The sequence below is a fragment of the Acomys minous genome, assembly GCF_964271855.1.
Source record: "Acomys minous genome assembly, chromosome: 2".
Classification (NCBI taxonomy): domain Eukaryota; kingdom Metazoa; phylum Chordata; class Mammalia; order Rodentia; family Muridae; genus Acomys; species Acomys minous.
The window spans coordinates 85363429-85381212 of NC_140484.1; the positions used below are offsets into that span (position 1 = coordinate 85363429).

Genomic DNA, 17784 nt, shown 5'->3' on the forward strand with positions numbered 1-17784 from the left:
AACGACCGGCTGGCCCCCAGGCAGTGCATGTCCTCTTGGGACTGGGGCTTGTGCCACCTGACCTCTAAGCAGTCAGACTCAGGCAGCATCCAGGGTCTCCCCCACACTCCGTGAACTGTCCATTCCTGGTGTCAGCGTCCTGTCACAGGCCCAGCCAAGTCAGGGCCCAGCCCCCCAGGCTTCACTTCCTCCTGGCTCGGCACATGTGGTTCCCTCTTTTGGGACACCCCCACTCTACTTCCCATTACTCTTTCCGTGCTTTTAGTGCTGAGGATGTAACCCAGGGTGTCCAGTGCCAAGCAAATGCTGGGCAGCAGTGGTGGCTCACGCCTTTCATCCCAGAGTTCAAGAGGCAGAGGCAGTGGATCTCTGAGATTGCAGATAGCCTGGTCTACAGAGTGAGTTCCTGCACAGCCAGAGCTACACAGAAACCCTGCCTGGGAAAACAAAATGCTAGGCATGCCACAGGGCACCCCATATTTTTTGTTTGTTTATTTGAGCAGGCTGGTTTGAAACTTGTCACGAAGCTGAGCATTCTGCTGTATAATCCTGCAGGCTCTCCTAAAGTGATGGGATTCCAAGTTTGCACCACTATACAGGGCTATGTAGCTGGGGGCCACTGCAGAGCTTCATGCACGTTAGGCAGGCACTCCTCCCGCTGGGGACCTTCTCCAGCCTGCACCCCCTGCTGGAATGCACATTACATGGGTAAACTATTTGTACTTGTTGCAGCCCGACTTTTGTTTTGTTTTTAACGTTCATTTTACACTATGAATGTTTGTCTTGCGTGTATGTTTGTGGGCCATTTGTGTGTTTGGTTCCTTTGGAGGTCAGAAGACAGTGTTGAATCCCAAAATTGGAGTTGCAGGTGGTTGTGAGCCGCCATGTTGGTGTTGGGACCTGAACCAGAGTCCTCTGTGAGAGCAACAAGTATTCTTTAAAACAAAAACAAAACACACACACATATATGTACATATATACACACATATATGTGCATATATATATTTTGTTGTTGTTGTATTGCCTGTGAGTATGTCTGTGTGAGGGTGTTAGATCTTGGAGTTACAGACAGTTGTGAGCTGCCACGTGGTTGCTGGGAATTGAACGCAGGTCTTCTACAAACACAGTCAGTGCTCCTAACTGCTAAGTCACCTCTCCAGCCCACAAGTATTCTTAACCACTGAGCCATCTCTCTAATGCCAAAAGCAGACTCTTGAAGAAATAAAGGCCACAACCTTGTCTCAGGCACAAGTACATGAGGCGTGTCCCCAGTCAGGCTGGCTTCGGGCCCTGTGAGGGGAGGGGAAGAAGGAGAACACAAGCAACTAAAGATATAAAAACCCCACACCTGGCCAGTCCAGACCCCTCACTCGGTGGGTATGGCCAGTCCAGACGCCTCACTCGGTGGGTATGGCCAGTCCAGACGCCTCACTCGGTGGGTATGGCCAGTCCAGACGCCTCACTCGGTGGGTATGGCCAATCCAGACCACTCACTCTGTGGGTATGGCCAGTCCAGACCACTCACTCGGTGGGTATGGCCAGTCCAGACGCCTCACTCGGTGGGTATGGCCAGTCCAGACCACTCACTCTGTGGGTATGGCCAGTCCAGACCACTCACTCGGTGGGTAAAGCCGCTTGCTACTGAGCCTGATGCTGGAGGTCCATTCCAGGAGCCCACATGGTGGGGAACTAACGCCTCAAAGTCACCCTCTGTCCTCTACACATGCGCACACAGGATTTCAGATATGTGTATGAACCATTCATCTGCACGTGCACTGTCTGGTCCCTGCTGAGTTCTGAAGAGGCTGTGAGCTATCATAGGGGTGGTGGGGCCCACACCCTGGTCCTCTGCAGGAGCAGCAAATGCTGTTAACTACTGAGCTGTCTCTCCCACCCCAAATATATGTGTAATTTTAGTTTTTTGTTTCTTCTTGAAACAAGGTTTCTCTGTAGCCCTGGTTGTCCTGGAATTCACTCTGTATTTTGAGGCTGGCCTGAAACGCAGAGATCCACCTGTTTCTCTGCTTTCCAAGTGCTGGGATTAAAAACAGGCGCCACCACTCCCAGCGTATATATTTATTTTTTTTTTTAATTAAAAGCAAAAGCCTGGTGTGGTAGCTCATGCCTTTAATCCGGGCATTTGATCTCTGTGGGTTTAAGGCCAACTGGCCTACATAGTGAACTCCAGCACAGCTGGGACTGTGTAGAGAAGACCCCGCTCAAAATCCAAAATACATAACACGGCCATACAACTGTTGGGAAAAGTTGATACCGTCTCTCCCATAATCAGACATTCTCAGGAGGTTGAGGCAGGAGAATGACAAGTTCCATGCTGTACAACAGCGAAATCTATCCTGCTCCAGGATGCGAGCAAGCAAACTGTCGACCCCTGTCCACGGGAGGGCGCAAGGAAGCCTTATATTCTAAGACTCTTAGAATCGACAAATAGAAACGCAGGGTGGGGAGCGCCGGATTGACTCTCCAGCGCAAAGGCCGTCGGGGCTTGTAGTCCAGACTGAGGCTCTGCTCGGGCAACCGAAGGACTAGTTTCCAAGTCCTGAAAGAGCTTGAAGACTGGGTGCGTTCCTCTTTCTCCGTTGCCATGGAGATGGTGCGGGCGACCGCCCGGGATTTGGCAGCGGCGGGGCCCCCCTCCCACTCCCTCCTCCTCACCATCTGCTCCTCCCTCACACCTGGCCGCGAGCCGCGGACGCCTCCTCCGCACGCAGCCCGCGAGACTCCACGGCCACCAGGTGGCGCGTCTGCGGCTCAGCCCGCGATCCTCCCTCCCCCGGGGACTCGTCAATCAGAGACACGACTGAGACCCTCCGCAACCGTCGGCTTCTCTATCCCCTCCTGGGCCGCGCCATGAAAAATTAATCCTTTTGTAGCCTGACACGGGGAGAGAGACGGTGGGGAAACCAGCACCCTGCTGCTGAAGCCTGGAATTGGGGGTGCACCCATGACGTGCTGCAGGGCCAGGTGCTTCAGGAGAGTAGGGGTTCCCCCCAGGGGAAGGGACCGGAATCTACAGGTGGGAAGAGCACTTGGTGGGCGTGGTCAAATCGTGGAGCCCAAGTGGAAGGCACCTCTGGAACAGACTTAGGGAGGAGACAGACTCAAGAGGAGGAGCCAGGCCCCAGAAGGCAGGGACAGACTTAGCAAGTCTGCAGGAGTAGGGGAACATACTTGGGCAGTGACAGAACTCACAGGACTCAACTGATGGATCTCAGAGTCTAGGAGCCCGGTATATTCTAGGGGAGTGCGGAGGGGGCTATGGGACGTGAAGGGCAGTAATGGTTAGCCTAGTTGTAGTAAACAGAATTCAAAGGGATGAAGGAGAGGGAGTTGAAAGAAGAGGCCTGGAGTGGTGGCGCACGCCTTTAATCCCAGCACTCAGGAGGCAGAGGCAGGCAGATTGTTGTGAGTTCGAGGCCAGCCTGGTGTACAAAGTAAGTCCAGGACAGCCAGGGGGTACACAGAGAAGCCCTGTCTCAAAAAACAAACAAACAACAACAAAACAAGAAAGAAAAGAAGGATAGAGTGCGAATAAACCCAACGAAAGTAGAACTCAAGGGGACTAGCGGGCAAGTGCGGGAAAGCCAGGCCAGTCGCACGGCCTGTAAGCCTAGCTACTCAGGAGGCTGCAGCCGGAGGACCATAAGGCCTGCCTTAGCTACAGGGTGACGGCTGGGGATGTAGCTCAGTGGACTTGCCTAGTGTGTGGGGCTCTGAGTACCATCCACAGTATGGCCAAAAAACAAAAGAAGGGTCCGGAGAGATGGCTAAGCAGTAATAGGCTGCTCTTCCAGAGGACCTGGGTTCAGTTCCAAGCACCCATATGGCAGCTCACAATTCATACAAGTGGTCCACAGATGTGTATGATGGCAAAACACTCATATATATATATATATATGTGTGTGTATATATATTATACAATTAAATGGTTTTTGAGGGGCTTCGAGACAGAGATTTTCTGTGTGTAGCCTTGGCTGTCCTCCTGGACTTGTTTTGTAGCCCAGGCTGTATTTATTTATTTATTTTAAGATTTATTTATTTATTTTGTGGATATGAATGCTCTGTTTTCATGCACACCAGAAGAGGGAATCAGATTCAGATGGTTGTGAGCCACCAGGTAGTTGCTGGGAATCTAACTCAATGCTCTTAACTGCTGAGCCATCTCTCTAGCCCCCAGGCTGGTCTCGAACTCAGAGATTCCCCCCTGCCTCTGTCAACCAAGTCCTAGGATGAATAACATGTGACACCGCGCCCAACCCAACCCCCACAAACAAACAAGCAAACAAACAAAACCTCATTTTTTTGTTTGTTTTTGAGACAGGGTTTCTCTGTGTAGCCTTGGCTGGCCTGGAACTCACTCTGTAGCCGAGGATGCCCTTGAACTCACAGAGTTTCTCCTGTCTCTTCCCCCTGAATGCTGAGATTACAGGCGCATACCGCCACCGCCCAGCTCAAAAAAATTTAAAAAGAAAAAAAAAAGAAAGAAAGAAAGAAAGAAAGAAAGAAAACAGAGAGATGATTGACCAGGTAGGATGGAAGGACAGCATTGACAGGACAGATCCCAAACAGATGGATGGGCCTCTCCAAATCATGGCAGGGTGTCACTTCTTTTCCCTCTGTCTGTCTGCTCTGGGATGGAGGGAGAGGGAGAGGGAGAGGGAGAGGGAGAGGGAGAGGGAGAGGGAGAGGGAGAGAGCGAGAGCGAGCTAAACAAAGGTCGGATGAGGAAGAGAGCTCAGGAGTAGAGAGATCTGGGAAAGAGCGACCCAAAGAGCTTGGGATGTGCAGAACTGTACTGTAGCGGGAAGCGAGGGAATTCACAGTTCAAAGCCAGGGACGTGGCCTTAAGATGGACAGGTGGAGGCTCAAGGATGGAGGAGTTGAAGGAGAGAGAGGGTCTAGCCTGCAAGGCAAGGGGCTTAGCGGACTGGCCTCCTATCTCCAGGTAGCTGGCTGGAAGGAGAGGGCGGGTCTTGCCTGCAAGGGGTGGGGCCTCGCCGGGTGGGCGTGGATGCCCCGCCCCGCCCCCGACGCTGAGTCCCGCGACAGCCCTGGGCAGCGGGCACTCGCAGCCTGGTTCCCCCCCGAGCGGAGCTGCGGGGCCGGGCCGGGCCGGGGCGGACCCGGGGATCCCGGACGCGGCCGCCCGGGCCCGCGGGCGGGGGGATTGGCAGGGGACCCGCGTGGGCACAGCCACCATGGAGTTCCGGCAGGAGGAGTTTCGGAAGCTAGCGGGGCGCGCCCTGGGGAGGCTGCACCGGTGAGCCTGGTGGGGTTCCAGGGAGGGGAAGGGTAAGGACGCCCCTTTTACACCCGGGAGCAGACGGACAGAAGGAGAAGAGGCGACACCCTGGCATGATATGGGGAGGCCCATCCATCTGTTCAGGATTCCGTCCTGTCGATGCTGCCCTTCCATACAGCCCGGTCCATCATCCCATCATCTCTCTCTCTCTCTCTCTCTCTCTCTCTCTCTCTCTCTCTCTCTCTCTCTCTCTCTCTCTCTCTCTCTCTCTCTCTCTCTCTCTCTTTGTCCGCTACACCTTGGGCTCGAGTTTTCTTTGGGATTGTGTATCCCTCCCTATTCTCTGGGTCTCTGTCCACCTGTCTTCTCTGCCTTCTCCTCACTTGTCTCCGGGTCTCTTCGCCTCCCCCCCCCCCGCCCGCCCCCAATGAGGAGCCATTGCGCTCTCTGCTCACTAGCAGTTCAGCAGTCCTGACTCTGAGCCTCCCTCTCTTCTTCCCTGGACCACTGGTCCTCACGTTGATCTCTGTCTCTCTCAGCATCTCTGTTTCCGTGGGCTGTTATCTTCCCACTCTGGCTCTCTCCATCTCTCCTCTTTCTCAGGTTCTGTCCCTCGAGGCATTTAATCTGGAGCTAAAGCGGATTGGGGCTGCTGGTTCTTGTCCTTGAGAGGGGTTAAGCTGAGAGGGAAAAGCTGGGGGTATCCCAGGTTCCATCCAGGGCCGGGTTGGAGGGGGGGGCCATGAAGAGTTTCAGGCCACAAAAGCAAATTAATCTTGGGAGCAATAAGGGCTTCCCAAGGGATACAGGCTAGAACTGGGCGATATTTGTTCCCACCAAGAGCCATGATTCCGGTGACCCCAGTGTCCCTTGAGGTAGCCTGGGCACCTCCCAGCCTCTCACCCCCAACCCCAGCTCTGGCTCCAAGTCAGAGAAATTACTCAGCTCTTGAGAAGCCTAAAAATATCAGTGCACAGTGCAGGGAGGAGATGGCCTCGTGGGCATGGCGCCCTCAGACCCTGCTCCCTCCACACCCAGCCCTGGTCCACCTTTACATGGTCATCCGTGTCGCTGGGCCACCCGAGTCTAACGTTAGTCTGCTAGTCCAGCTCGCTGTACTCACCTCCTGGACCCAAAGTTAGCCCCACCCTCTAGTGACCTGAGAGGGATGAGGGTGGACAGAGGAAGGCAGGAAGGTGCAGTGGGGGGTGGGGGTGGGGGTGGGGGTGGGGGGAGCTGAGACAGCTTCACCTCTCCGTTTTTTCCAACTCCCAGCCCCTCCCCACCCTTTTTTCTCGCCTCCTTTCACGAGTTTCTCAAAATACACCAGCGTGAAGTCAGGGGCGCTGGAGAAAGATGTGCTGGTGGAGGGGGTGACGGCAGGAGGGAGGTGTTCCTCTGGCCCCCTCCCTCAGTCTGTTCACCTCCTCTCTGGGTCTCCAGTCTGAATCCAGAGACCCCAGAGCCAGGAGAAGCAGCAGAAAGTTGGGGAAGGGGCAAGCATTTACTTGCACACAAGAATCCAGAATTCACGTTAACAGCGGGAGGGGGGGGGAAACTAATGGCCGAGGACCAAACTTCACACAGGTCATTTGAACACATGTCACTTTCCTTCCCAAGCCGGAAACAAGAGCTACAGATGTTCCTGGAGATGAGGGGTGCTGGCCTGATGGGTGCTGGCCTGGGGGAGTGGGGAGAAGGGATTTCCTTGGAACAGGTGAGCCAGGTGACTTAGGACAAAGAGGAGCCAGGGGTCCTTGCTTCTTACAGCCAGGCTCTGGGTAGGACAAGGCTGGACCAGGAGTGGATTGGGCCCATGTTGCTTTCCTCCTGTGTGACCTTGGACCTGTGACATCTATTTCTGGAGTCTATTTCCTAGTTCTGCATTAGGAACAGACCAGCATTAGGAACAGTTTGGGAGAGAGAGAGAGAGATGCAGGGGTGCACTGAGAGAGCAGCTTAGACACTGTCTTCCTTTAGGGAAAACCCCACTCTACACCGAAGGCGCATAACCCCTCACCAAATCCTTGGCCTGGTTGATATCATCCAGAGAGGAGAGGAGGGTTCTCTGTGACTCTTCTGCTATTTTGAGACAAGGTCTCCTGTAGCCCAGGCTAGCCCTCCAACTCTTGATTCTCTTGCTCCTGGTCTCTCTAGTGCTGAGGTTACAGGCATGCACTGCACCACCAGGCCCCACTTGGACGTCCCTATGTAGCCCTATATAGTGCCGGGCTTTTTTCCTATTCTTGTGTGATATTCAGAATGCTGTTTGAAAAGCCTGGCTTAAACCGGGCAGAGTGGCGCACATCTTTAATCCCAGCACTTGGGAGGCAGAGGCAGGTGAGTTGCTGTGAATTCAAGGCCAGCCTGGTCTACAAAGCGAGTCTAGGACAGCCAGGGCTACACAGAGAAACCCTGTCTCAAACAGAACAAAACAAAACAAACAAACAACACACCCCCAAAAGAAAAGAAAAGAAAAGCCTGGCTTAGAGAGATCTGACATCTAATGTAAATAACAACTATCAAAATTCAGGGGCAGGGGCTGGAGAGGTGGCTCAGAGGTTAAGAGCACTGGCTGCTCTTCCAGAGGTCCTGGGTTCAATTCCCAGCAACCACATGGTGGCTCACAACCATCTATAATGAGATCTGGTGCCCTCCTCTGGTGTACATGCAGACAGAGCACTGTATACATAATAAATAAATAAATATTTTTTAAAAAATCAGTCAAGTATCAGAAATCAACCTGGGTCAAACTCTGTCTCCAGGCTAATGCTCTTTGGAGGGCAGCATGCCCTATGCTGTTATCCTCGGGGCTTTGATGGCCAGCTCTTAGGCTCTGTTCCCTCTTTTTCTTTCTTCTTTCCCTTGGGTACGGTCTGTACCCTCTCCCTTTCTAGCCTCAGCCCTCCTTCCCTTTTTAAAGACAGGCTCTGGCTGTTTAGCCCTAGCTGGCCTGGAACTCACAGAGATCCTGCCTCTGCCTTAAAGTATTGTGATTAAAAAGGGGGTGCACCATCATACAGCTTGTTTTGTTTTGTTGAGACAAAAAGTCTGGTATAGCCCAGGATAGATTCAGATCCACTCTGTAGCCAAGGATGACCTTGACCTCGGCTCCTCCTGCCTCTGCCTCCCGAGGATTGTGATTACACCTGCCTGACAGTACACCAGGCGTACGCAGTGCTGGGGTCTGACCCGCAGACTTGCCTGCACGCTGAGCAGGCACTCTGCCAGCTGGGCTACAACTCTGCCCACCCTCACTTGTCTCACTCTGTAGCCCAGGCTGGTCTTGAAATGGCAGCAATGCTCCTGCCTCAGCCTCACAAGTGCTGGAATTACCAGGTGTGGAACAACCGTATCTGTATCTGGCTTCCACCTCCACCCCATCTCGTCCCTGCCCCTCCCCACCTCCTTAAGTCTCAGTGTGAGGCTGTGTTCCTTGGTCCTCCGCCCCCTCCCCCCAAGCCGTCTGTCTGTTCTTTCCTCCCCCGTCCCAGGCTCCCTCCATCTGTTCTCTCCCCTTCCTGGGATCCAGCCCGATCCCCTGGCTGACTACCCACCTCAGAGGGGCCACGCTGAAAAAAAAAATGTCCCCACACTTGAGGCACTTCATGGCCCTCAGACCGTTTGTCCTCCGTGTGTCTCATTTCTCTCTCACTTCTCCATTTTCTATGTAAGAGGCTCTCTTTCCTGCCCTCACTCCACATCTGGGTCTCTTATTTGAGTGTCAGATAATTCCTACTTTCTCACCCCTGAGTCTCTAGCTCCCTTTCTCTTAGTCTCCTCGGTCTCGGTCTCTCGGTCTCTCGGTCTCTCGGTCTCTCGGTCTCTCTCTCTCTCTCTCTCTGTGTGTGTGTGTGTGTGTGTGTGTGTGTGTATCTCCGTCTGAGCCTTTAGCCTTTCAGTAGGCTACTCCCCGTGCTTTCTGGCCCACTAGCAATAGCTCTTTGTCTCTCCGTCTCTGCGATCTCCCCACCTCTCTGGTCCTTTCTGGTCCGGCTCCCCGGTCTCCAGCAGTCTCGCTCCGGCTGGGAGACAGCCCCCTCCTGGAGCTCTATCCATCATCACGGACTCAATCCTGGATGCAGATCGGGGCGGAGGCGAGAGTCACGCTGGGGAATGAATGCGCCAATCTCCCTACCAAGGCCATCTGTCCCCTGCCAGGACACCAGCTATCACTCCCCCGTCCTGCCCCCTAGACTGACAGTCTTGAACCCCAGATTCCCCAGGGGTGCCTAAGCCAGACTGCTGGATTCGGCACCCCTTGAGGGGCTCCCCCAAACCGCGTCTGTGGGAATGGGCTTCAGGCAGCGTCAGCTGGGCTTCAGCCCTGCATCTGGGGCCTGGGAGCAGGGCAGGACGACCACAGAGGGGGTGGGGGGAGGGGGAGGGGTCGATATGTATAGCCGAGATGGCTCAGAAGCATCTGCTCTGTTGACACCTTTGCGCAGGCCTCTCCTTTGTACCTTTGCTGACTCAAATAGACTCGGATCTGCATCTGCTGGAGGGGGCTGGGGACAGCCTTGGAGCCTTGCGGTGGGGGCTTGCAGGAACCTGCCTTTTGATTTCAAAGGGCACTGTAGGGTCTATAGCTCCTTGGTGGAGAGAGACGAGAGGGCTAGGGAGAAGGTGTCTGAAGATCTTGACCCGAGAGTCGAGGCTGGTGGCCAGACTCCTGGGACTGGAAGGAATTCGGACTCTCGGTCCGGCAAAAGGATTCTGGATCTGGCAAAAGACGTGGGGTTTTGCCATGTACTCCGGTGTCACAGGGAGGAGAGAGAACCAAATCTGAGCTCTTGGTGGATGGAGGGAAACACGGGTCCAGAGGTGCTTGCATCCTAGTAAGGGCAGCCAAGCAAGGTTAAACCAGGGGCCCCCTGTGTCACCAGGAGGAGGGGCTTAGACTGCTGAGTCTTTGCTTCTCGCTGCCCCGCAGGCTCCTGGAGAAGCGGCAGGAAGGCGCGGAGACGCTGGAACTGAGCGCCGACGGGCGGCCAGTGACCACGCACACGCGGGACCCGCCTGTGGTGGACTGCACCTGCTTTGGCCTCCCTCGCCGCTACATCATCGCCATCATGAGCGGTCTGGGTTTCTGCATCAGCTTTGGCATCCGCTGCAACCTGGGCGTGGCCATCGTGTCCATGGTCAACAACAGCACGACTCACCGTGGGGGCCACGTGGTGGTGCAGGTAGCTGCTCTGGCGAGCCCTGCTCACGGCCTGTGGGCCAGGTCGCGCAATCCAGCCCAGCTACAACCCTTCGGCCCTGCTCATCTGAGCCTCCCTGCAGATCAGACCTCACTCCCTGCTCCTGGCTTTCTCAGCCCCGCCCTGATATAAAGGAAGCTCCGCCTCCTTCCCATGCTCACATTACACTAGCATTAGGTTGGCTACTCATGATCCATTTTGGATCTTCTAGCCCTTTCACTTACGGATGTGCCCCACGCTTGCCTTCCCGGCTTCACTTACATAGTTTCACTGCTATCTCAAGCTCTTTTCCAAATTCATCTCTGCCTGTGTCCACCTGATTAATTCTGGCCCACACCTAAAGCCTCGCCCAAGCTTAGATTTATGCTATTTACTTGTGTATTATAAAAAACCATGTCCCTGACTGGGAAAAGGAAAAAAGTCTTGGTTTGGTCTGTGGCTTACCTGAAACCCTGTCCTTTGCTCCATTGTAATGAGGAACACCCCTAATTTAGTTGCTTCTTGGCCCTGCCTAGACCCCATACAGGTCTGTCCACAAACAGGAGGCAGTCACCCCAACACTTGGGGATATTCAGGGAGGGGATACTGAGGTAAGCAAGCAAGTAGAACCAGGCTTCTAGGCAGCAGCGCCTATAGCTACAGTGGTGTAGGGTAGGCCCTAGCAACATAGAAGGGCGGAGCTCCGGAGAGCTCTAATTGGCAGGTTTGGGCAGAGGGAGGGTGGGATCTTGTTGCTGATTGGCTGAGGTGCTAAGTCTGTGGGTGCTGATTGGTAGAGCTGACTCTGGAGGGCAGCTAGTTTGATGTGTATTTTAACCCGCAGAAAGCCCAGTTCAACTGGGATCCAGAGACTGTCGGCCTCATACATGGCTCCTTTTTCTGGGGCTACATTGTCACTCAGATTCCTGGAGGATTTATCTGCCAAAAATTCGCAGCCAACAGGTACAGTGGTGGAGTCTCAAGGTGGCAGAAGCTGCCGCTGTGTGTGGTCTTGGGTTTGGCTCTGGGAAATTGGGAGGGCCCTAGTTTGTGGGCGTGTCTTAGAGGTGGCCTCCAGTTCCGTGAACCACAAGGCCTGCTGTGGGCAGAAAGGGAAAAGGAACAGTGGGAAGGCTGGATGGCTAGGACCACATGCACACCTCACTACTTCTGGCATGGTTAGACTCCCCTTTTCCAACCTTTCTCAACAGGGTCTTTGGCTTTGCCATTGTGGCTACATCCACCCTAAACATGCTGATCCCGTCAGCAGCCCGTGTCCACTATGGCTGTGTCATCTTCGTGAGGATCCTGCAGGGACTGGTGGAGGTAAAGACTGTCCCATAAGCTCCGTGTCCCCTCTCTGACCCCACCTCTTCTTGTTGACCTCGGTGCTCCCTCCCTAGGGGGTCACATACCCTGCTTGCCATGGCATCTGGAGCAAATGGGCCCCTCCCTTAGAACGGAGTCGGCTGGCAACGACAGCCTTTTGCGGTGAGAGGAAGGGGCTGGGGAAGGGGGTGGTGGTGAGCTGGGACCTCAACTTAGGTGTGGCAGAGATTCCAGGGCTGAGGGTCTGTTCTCTACCTTCTCGGCCTCCTCAGGATCCTACGCCGGGGCAGTGGTCGCCATGCCGCTCGCCGGGGTCCTGGTCCAGTATTCAGGGTGGAGCTCTGTCTTCTACGTCTATGGTGAGGCACTCAGAGGCGTGGTCCTGGGTGGAACCGGGGCTGCGGGAGCCTGGGTGTCACCCTACTCCCACCCCACTCCTGACTCCCCTTAGGCAGCTTTGGGATCTTTTGGTACCTCTTCTGGTTGCTCGTCTCCTATGAGTCACCTGCACTGCACCCCAGCATCTCGGAGGAGGAGCGCAAATACATCGAGGATGCCATCGGAGAGAGCGCCAAGCTCATGAACCCTGTCACGGTTGGTCTGGGTAGGGAGGAGAGAGGGTTGTGCAGGCTCAAACCTGTGCAGAAACTCAGGGAAGACAGGACTGCCGAGCAAAAGGCTGGGGCCAAAGGGGACGTGGTAAAAACATGCCAGCCAGCTACTTGAGGAGCTGAGGCAGGAGGATTGCAAGTTCGAGGTCAGGCTATAAAATGAGTTTCAAGGCCAGGCTAGGCAGTTTAGTGAAGCCTTGTTTCAACATTGGAACGTGGGTTGAGGTTTAGCTCAGTAGTATGCGAGGGGCTGTGGATGTGGCACATCGGTAGAATGCTTGCCTAACATGCATGAAGTTCTGTGAAGTTCTGGGTTCTGTTCCCACTACTAAAAAGAGAGAGAGCTTGGGGGGGGGGGCGGGAGGGAGGGAGAAAAGAAGGAAGAAAATAGCTGGGCTAGGTTCTGTATTAGGAGGCATGGGGTTTAGGAATGGCAGGTACGGGGTAAACTGATTTAGAGCCACCCATGAGGCCTGGTTAAAAACAGCGGAGAGGTGGGGCACTGTGGAGCACGCCTGTAATCCCAGCAAGCAGCGAGGCAGAGGCAGGCCTTTCTCTGTGAGTTCGAGGCCAGCCTGGTCTACAAAGCGAGTCCAGGACAGCCAAGGCTACAGAGAGAGAGAGAGACCCTTTAAAACACCAACAAACAAAAATATTGCTGTGGTTATGGCTAGACCTTGTGTAGTGATCGAATAGACATTTTACAGGGCTCACCATTTATGGGTTACCATGGGGGCAGCATCTGAAATCCAAGGAACCTCTGGGGGAGTCAGGACCCTAGCCTTAATCCTTTCAATGAATGGGACCTTAAATCTGGATTTTTAGAATTCCTAAGTCCTCAGGAGAAAATGTATGGTTTGTGGACAGGAAGTTTCCAGGCTCTGTATCTGGCTTAGCATGGTCTGCTCTCCTCTCCTGTCCATTCTCCCCACAGAAGTTTAACACGCCCTGGAGGCGCTTTTTCACGTCCATGCCGGTCTACGCCATCATCGTGGCCAACTTTTGCCGCAGCTGGACCTTCTACCTGCTCCTCATCTCCCAGCCTGCCTACTTTGAAGAAGTGTTCGGCTTCGAGATCAGCAAGGTGGGGGTGCAGGAGTAGGGGGCTTAGTGCGGGCGAGGGAGAGGGTGCCTGCGTCCCCTAGGCTGGCATGGAGGAGGAGGTCGCAGTGGTCACCCAAAGGGAGTGGCTGGCTGCCCGTTCCCCTGCTCTCACAGGTGGGTCTGGTGTCGGCGCTGCCTCACCTGGTCATGACCATCATCGTACCCATCGGAGGCCAGATCGCCGACTTTCTGCGCAGTCGCCATATAATGTCCACCACCAACGTGCGAAAGTTGATGAACTGCGGGGGTGAGCTGGTGGGGCCAGGTGGAGCCGACCACACAGGGGAGGGTCTGGTGGGTGGGGCCGAGGGCGGGGCCGACCAGACCCAACCCCAGCCACGCAGGGGAGGGTCTAGTGGGCGGGCCCGGGGCGGGGCCAACTAGACCCAACCCCAGCCACACCGGGGGATTTGGTGGGCGGGGACAGGGCGGGGCCGACCAGACCCAACCCCAGCCACGCAGGGGAGGGTCTGGTGGGCGGGCCCGGGGCGGGGCTGACCAGACACAACCCCAGTGAAATAGGGCAGTGCGCTACAGTTTCACAAAGTCAGGTTTCGAGACCACCACGTGGAAGCAATGACAAGCACAGACCCGGTGGTGTAGAGAAGACACTGAACTTGAGGGGTGAGGCCTCCAGGCTAGCTGGAGCCTCGTGTCTTGAGTCTTGGGGAAGCAGGACCCGCTCCGGTTTGGTGGGACCAGAGTGAGATCCGCTACAGGTCAGGGCTGGGCAAAAGGGGTCACAGTGGGCACTTGAGAGACATGGTCCTCTTCAGGTTTCGGAATGGAAGCCACACTGCTGCTGGTGGTCGGATACTCACACTCCAAGGGCGTGGCCATCTCCTTTCTGGTCCTGGCTGTGGGCTTCAGCGGCTTTGCCATCTCTGGTGAGAACCCAGACGGGCAGCTTGGGGCTATTGTAGTCAGCTCAGGTTCTGTAATAGGCGTCTCAGGACCTAGAGAGATGGCTCTGGCTCTGCAGTTAAAAATCCTTGCTTGCCCTGTTGAGCATGGTGGCGCATGCCTTTAATCCCAGCTCTCGGGAGGCAGAGGCAGGCGGAGCACTGTGAGTTCGAGGCCAACCTGGTCTACAAAGTGAGTATAGGACAGCCAAGGCTACACGGAGAAACCCTGTCTCAAAAAAAAACCCCAATTCTAAAGCACCTGAATTTGGTTCCCCGCATCTACCCTACTGCTAGTGGCTCCAGCTCTAGTGGACTGGGCGCCCTCTTCTGGACTCTATGGACACTACACTCACATGTGCATATCCCCACACAGGCATACACCTTCGTAAATGTCTCAAAAAAAAAAAAGGAATGTCTCAAAACAAAAACAAAACAAAACTAGGAGATGGGGTGGGTGTGGCACTGCAGTGGGTTACTTGAGTTGGGGACTTGGTATGACATCTGCCGACTTGATACCCCACCAGGGTTTAACGTGAACCATTTGGACATCGCCCCTCGCTACGCCAGCATCTTGATGGGTATCTCCAATGGCGTGGGCACGCTGTCTGGGATGGTGTGCCCCATCATCGTGGGTGCAATGACAAAGCACAAGGTTAGCACACTCTTCCCAATGAGTGCCTGGAACCTTCCAGGTATCCCTTGTTCCTGCTCTCCCCTCCCCCCGTTCTTTTTTTTTTTTCATTTTTTGGTTTTTCGAAACAGGGTTCCTCTGTGTAGCCTTAGCTGTCCTGGACTCTCTTTGTAGACCAGGCTGGCCTCGAACTCACAGCGATCCACCTGCTTCTGCCTCCCAAGTGCTGGGATTAAAGGCATGCACCACCACGAGTTTCCCTTTCATTAAAAAAGTATTTATTTATGTATATTATTTATTTATTTATTTATTTATTTATTTATTTATTTATTTATTTATGTGTGTGTGTGTGTACACCTGCTGGCCAGAAGAGGGCATCAGATCCCAGTGTAGATAGTTGTGAGCCAACATATGGTTGCTGGGAATTGAATTCAGGACCTCTGGAAGGTCAGACAGTGCTCTTAACTGCTGAGTCATCTCCCAAACTCCCTCTCACTTTCTTTTATCTCTCTTTTCCCCTCTTCCCCCTTTTCTTTTTCCTTTTTAAAAAAAAAGATTTATTTATTTATTACATATACAATGTTCCGCCTGCATGCCTGAAGAAGTCATCAGATCTCATTATAGATGGTTGTGAGCCACCATGTGGTTGCTGGGAATTGAACTCAGGACCTCTGCAAGAACAGTCAGTGCTCTTAGCCTCTGAGCCATCTCTCCAGCCTCCCCCCCCCCCCCCCCGCCCCTCTTTCTTTTAAGACAGGGTTTCTCTGTGTAGTCCTGGCTGTTCTGGAACTCACTCTGTGGACCAGGCTGGCCTTGAACTCAGAGATTTTCTTTTATCTCGTTTTAAATCTATTTTTATTAATTTAATTTTTACTAACTTAATGTGTGTGAGCTAATTTGTGCCACGGAATGTGTGTAGAGGTCAGGGTCCAGCTGTTGGTTTCCTCGCTCCATCCCGAGAGCCCCAGGGATAGAACGCCCACGTCGTCAGGCTTGGCAGCACCATCTCACCAACGCTATTTTCTAAGTCAGAATCTCACTCTGCAGACCAGGCTGGCCCTGCACTCACAGAGATCCACCTGCCTCTGCTTCCTGAGTGTCGGGATGAAAAGTGTGCCCTCCCACATTGGCCTCCTGCTAGTGTTAATTGTGTGTCTGTGCATGTGAATTCCCAGCCCACAGAGGCCAGAGGTCACTGTGAGCCGCCCGGTGTGGGTGCTGGGACCCGAACTCGGTCCTTCTGCAAAAGCAGTCAGACCCCTTTGCCGCTGCTGCTGCTGCTGCTGCTGCTGAGCCATCTTTTCGAAGGCAGCGTCATCCCGTGCCACCCTGCACAGTCCCTGGGATGAAAGGTGTGCGTCCCTCCGTCCCTCTTTTGACCTTCTTCCTTGTCTGCCCCCCCCCCCAGACCCGGGAGGAGTGGCAGTACGTGTTTCTCATCGCCTCCCTGGTGCACTATGGGGGTGTCATCTTCTATGGGGTCTTTGCGTCGGGAGAGAAGCAGCCGTGGGCGGAGCCGGAGGAGATGAGCGAGGAGAAGTGCGGCTTTGTCGGCCACGACCAGCTGGCGGGCAGCGACGAAAGTGACATGGAAGACGAGGCTGAGCCCCCGGGGGCGCCCCCCGCGCCTCCTCCGTCCTACGGGGCCACACACAGCACAGTTCAGCCTCCGAGGCCCCCACCCCCTGTCCGGGACTACTGACCACGTGCCTCCCACCGACGGGCAGTTTCCGGGACCTCACTGGACACACCTCCGGCCTGTGCGGCAGTGTGGGGGAACCCCAGTCCTCTCTGTCTGGCCTCAGGCTTAAGATGCAAGTCTGCCCTTGTTCCCAGTGCTGTCCAGCCAGCCCCCTTTTTCCTTCTCAACTGCTCTCTCCGGGGGTGAAGCTGCACACTAGGCAGTTTCGAGGATACCCAAGCACCCCTGAAAGTTGTTCTCCGCTTGTTCTGCCTGTGTGGTTTCAAATCTCTCCTTTCAGGGCTTTATTTGGATGGACAGTTCAACCTCTTTCTGTCTTGTGGTTTTGAGGTTTCACCCCTTTTCCTAGGACCCCAGGGATGCTCAGGCTACCCTCCCCACCCCGAGATTATTCAGGTGGTCCCCAACTCAGAAAAATTCTAGTTCCAAGGCTCGCCTAACCATTCTGCATTTCCCAAGTTGGTTCAACCAACCATCAACCCCGCCATTCCTGGGGCCGATTCTCACCAGCGTTTCTGAGGGAAAATGGTGGTTTCAAGTCTCCCCACTCCTTACTGCCCTCCTCCCCTCACCAGCACACTTTGCCGGACCTTGTCCTTAGCTTAGTACAACGTCCAGGGAAATGGCTGGAATGGCTCTGCTCACCCTGTGCTCTTTCTTCTGACTCAGTTTTCAGGTCTAAGTAGTGGCTGCTCAAGGCTATTAATTCAGTGGCTCAGGGCCACCGCTTCTTCCCCGTGGTGGTTTCAGGATCTCCCCCGTCCCCCTAAATCCTTGCACTTTATTCTCCTGGGTGGTTCCACACTGCCCTCGGTTTCTCAGTGGCCATGTGTTGTGTCCCTCAGGGGCTAAATGACTCCGAATCTGGGGGTGCTCCCCCTCACAGACATCTGGGGAAAGATGTGAGCGGAGTTAGAGAATCCCAGGGAAGGGAGGGGGCTGGGAGAGGGGGTCGTTCCTGGGCAGGGATGTGTCTTGGTGTCTGTCTGTGACGTAACTCCTGCCCTGCCCCGTCCCACTCCTAATAAACGCTTTGGTGTACGGATTAGGTCGTCACCT

At 54.5% G+C, this 17784-nt stretch overlaps 1 protein-coding gene across 1 annotated transcript; it reads left to right on the top strand.

Annotated features, from left to right (window-relative positions):
* Positions 1–5070: 5070 nt before the first annotated feature.
* On the top strand, positions 5071–17770 carry SLC17A7 (solute carrier family 17 member 7). The gene is made up of 12 exons (XM_084759075.1): positions 5071–5278; positions 10194–10446; positions 11288–11406; positions 11655–11769; positions 11847–11934; positions 12045–12131; positions 12224–12366; positions 13318–13467; positions 13602–13734; positions 14264–14374; positions 14917–15044; positions 16432–17770. The coding sequence occupies exons 1-12, from the start codon at positions 5217–5219 to the stop codon at positions 16723–16725; spliced, it is 1683 nt and encodes a 560-aa protein (XP_084615201.1). The 5' UTR covers positions 5071–5216; the 3' UTR covers positions 16726–17770.
* The last annotated feature ends 14 nt before the right edge of the window (positions 17771–17784 follow it).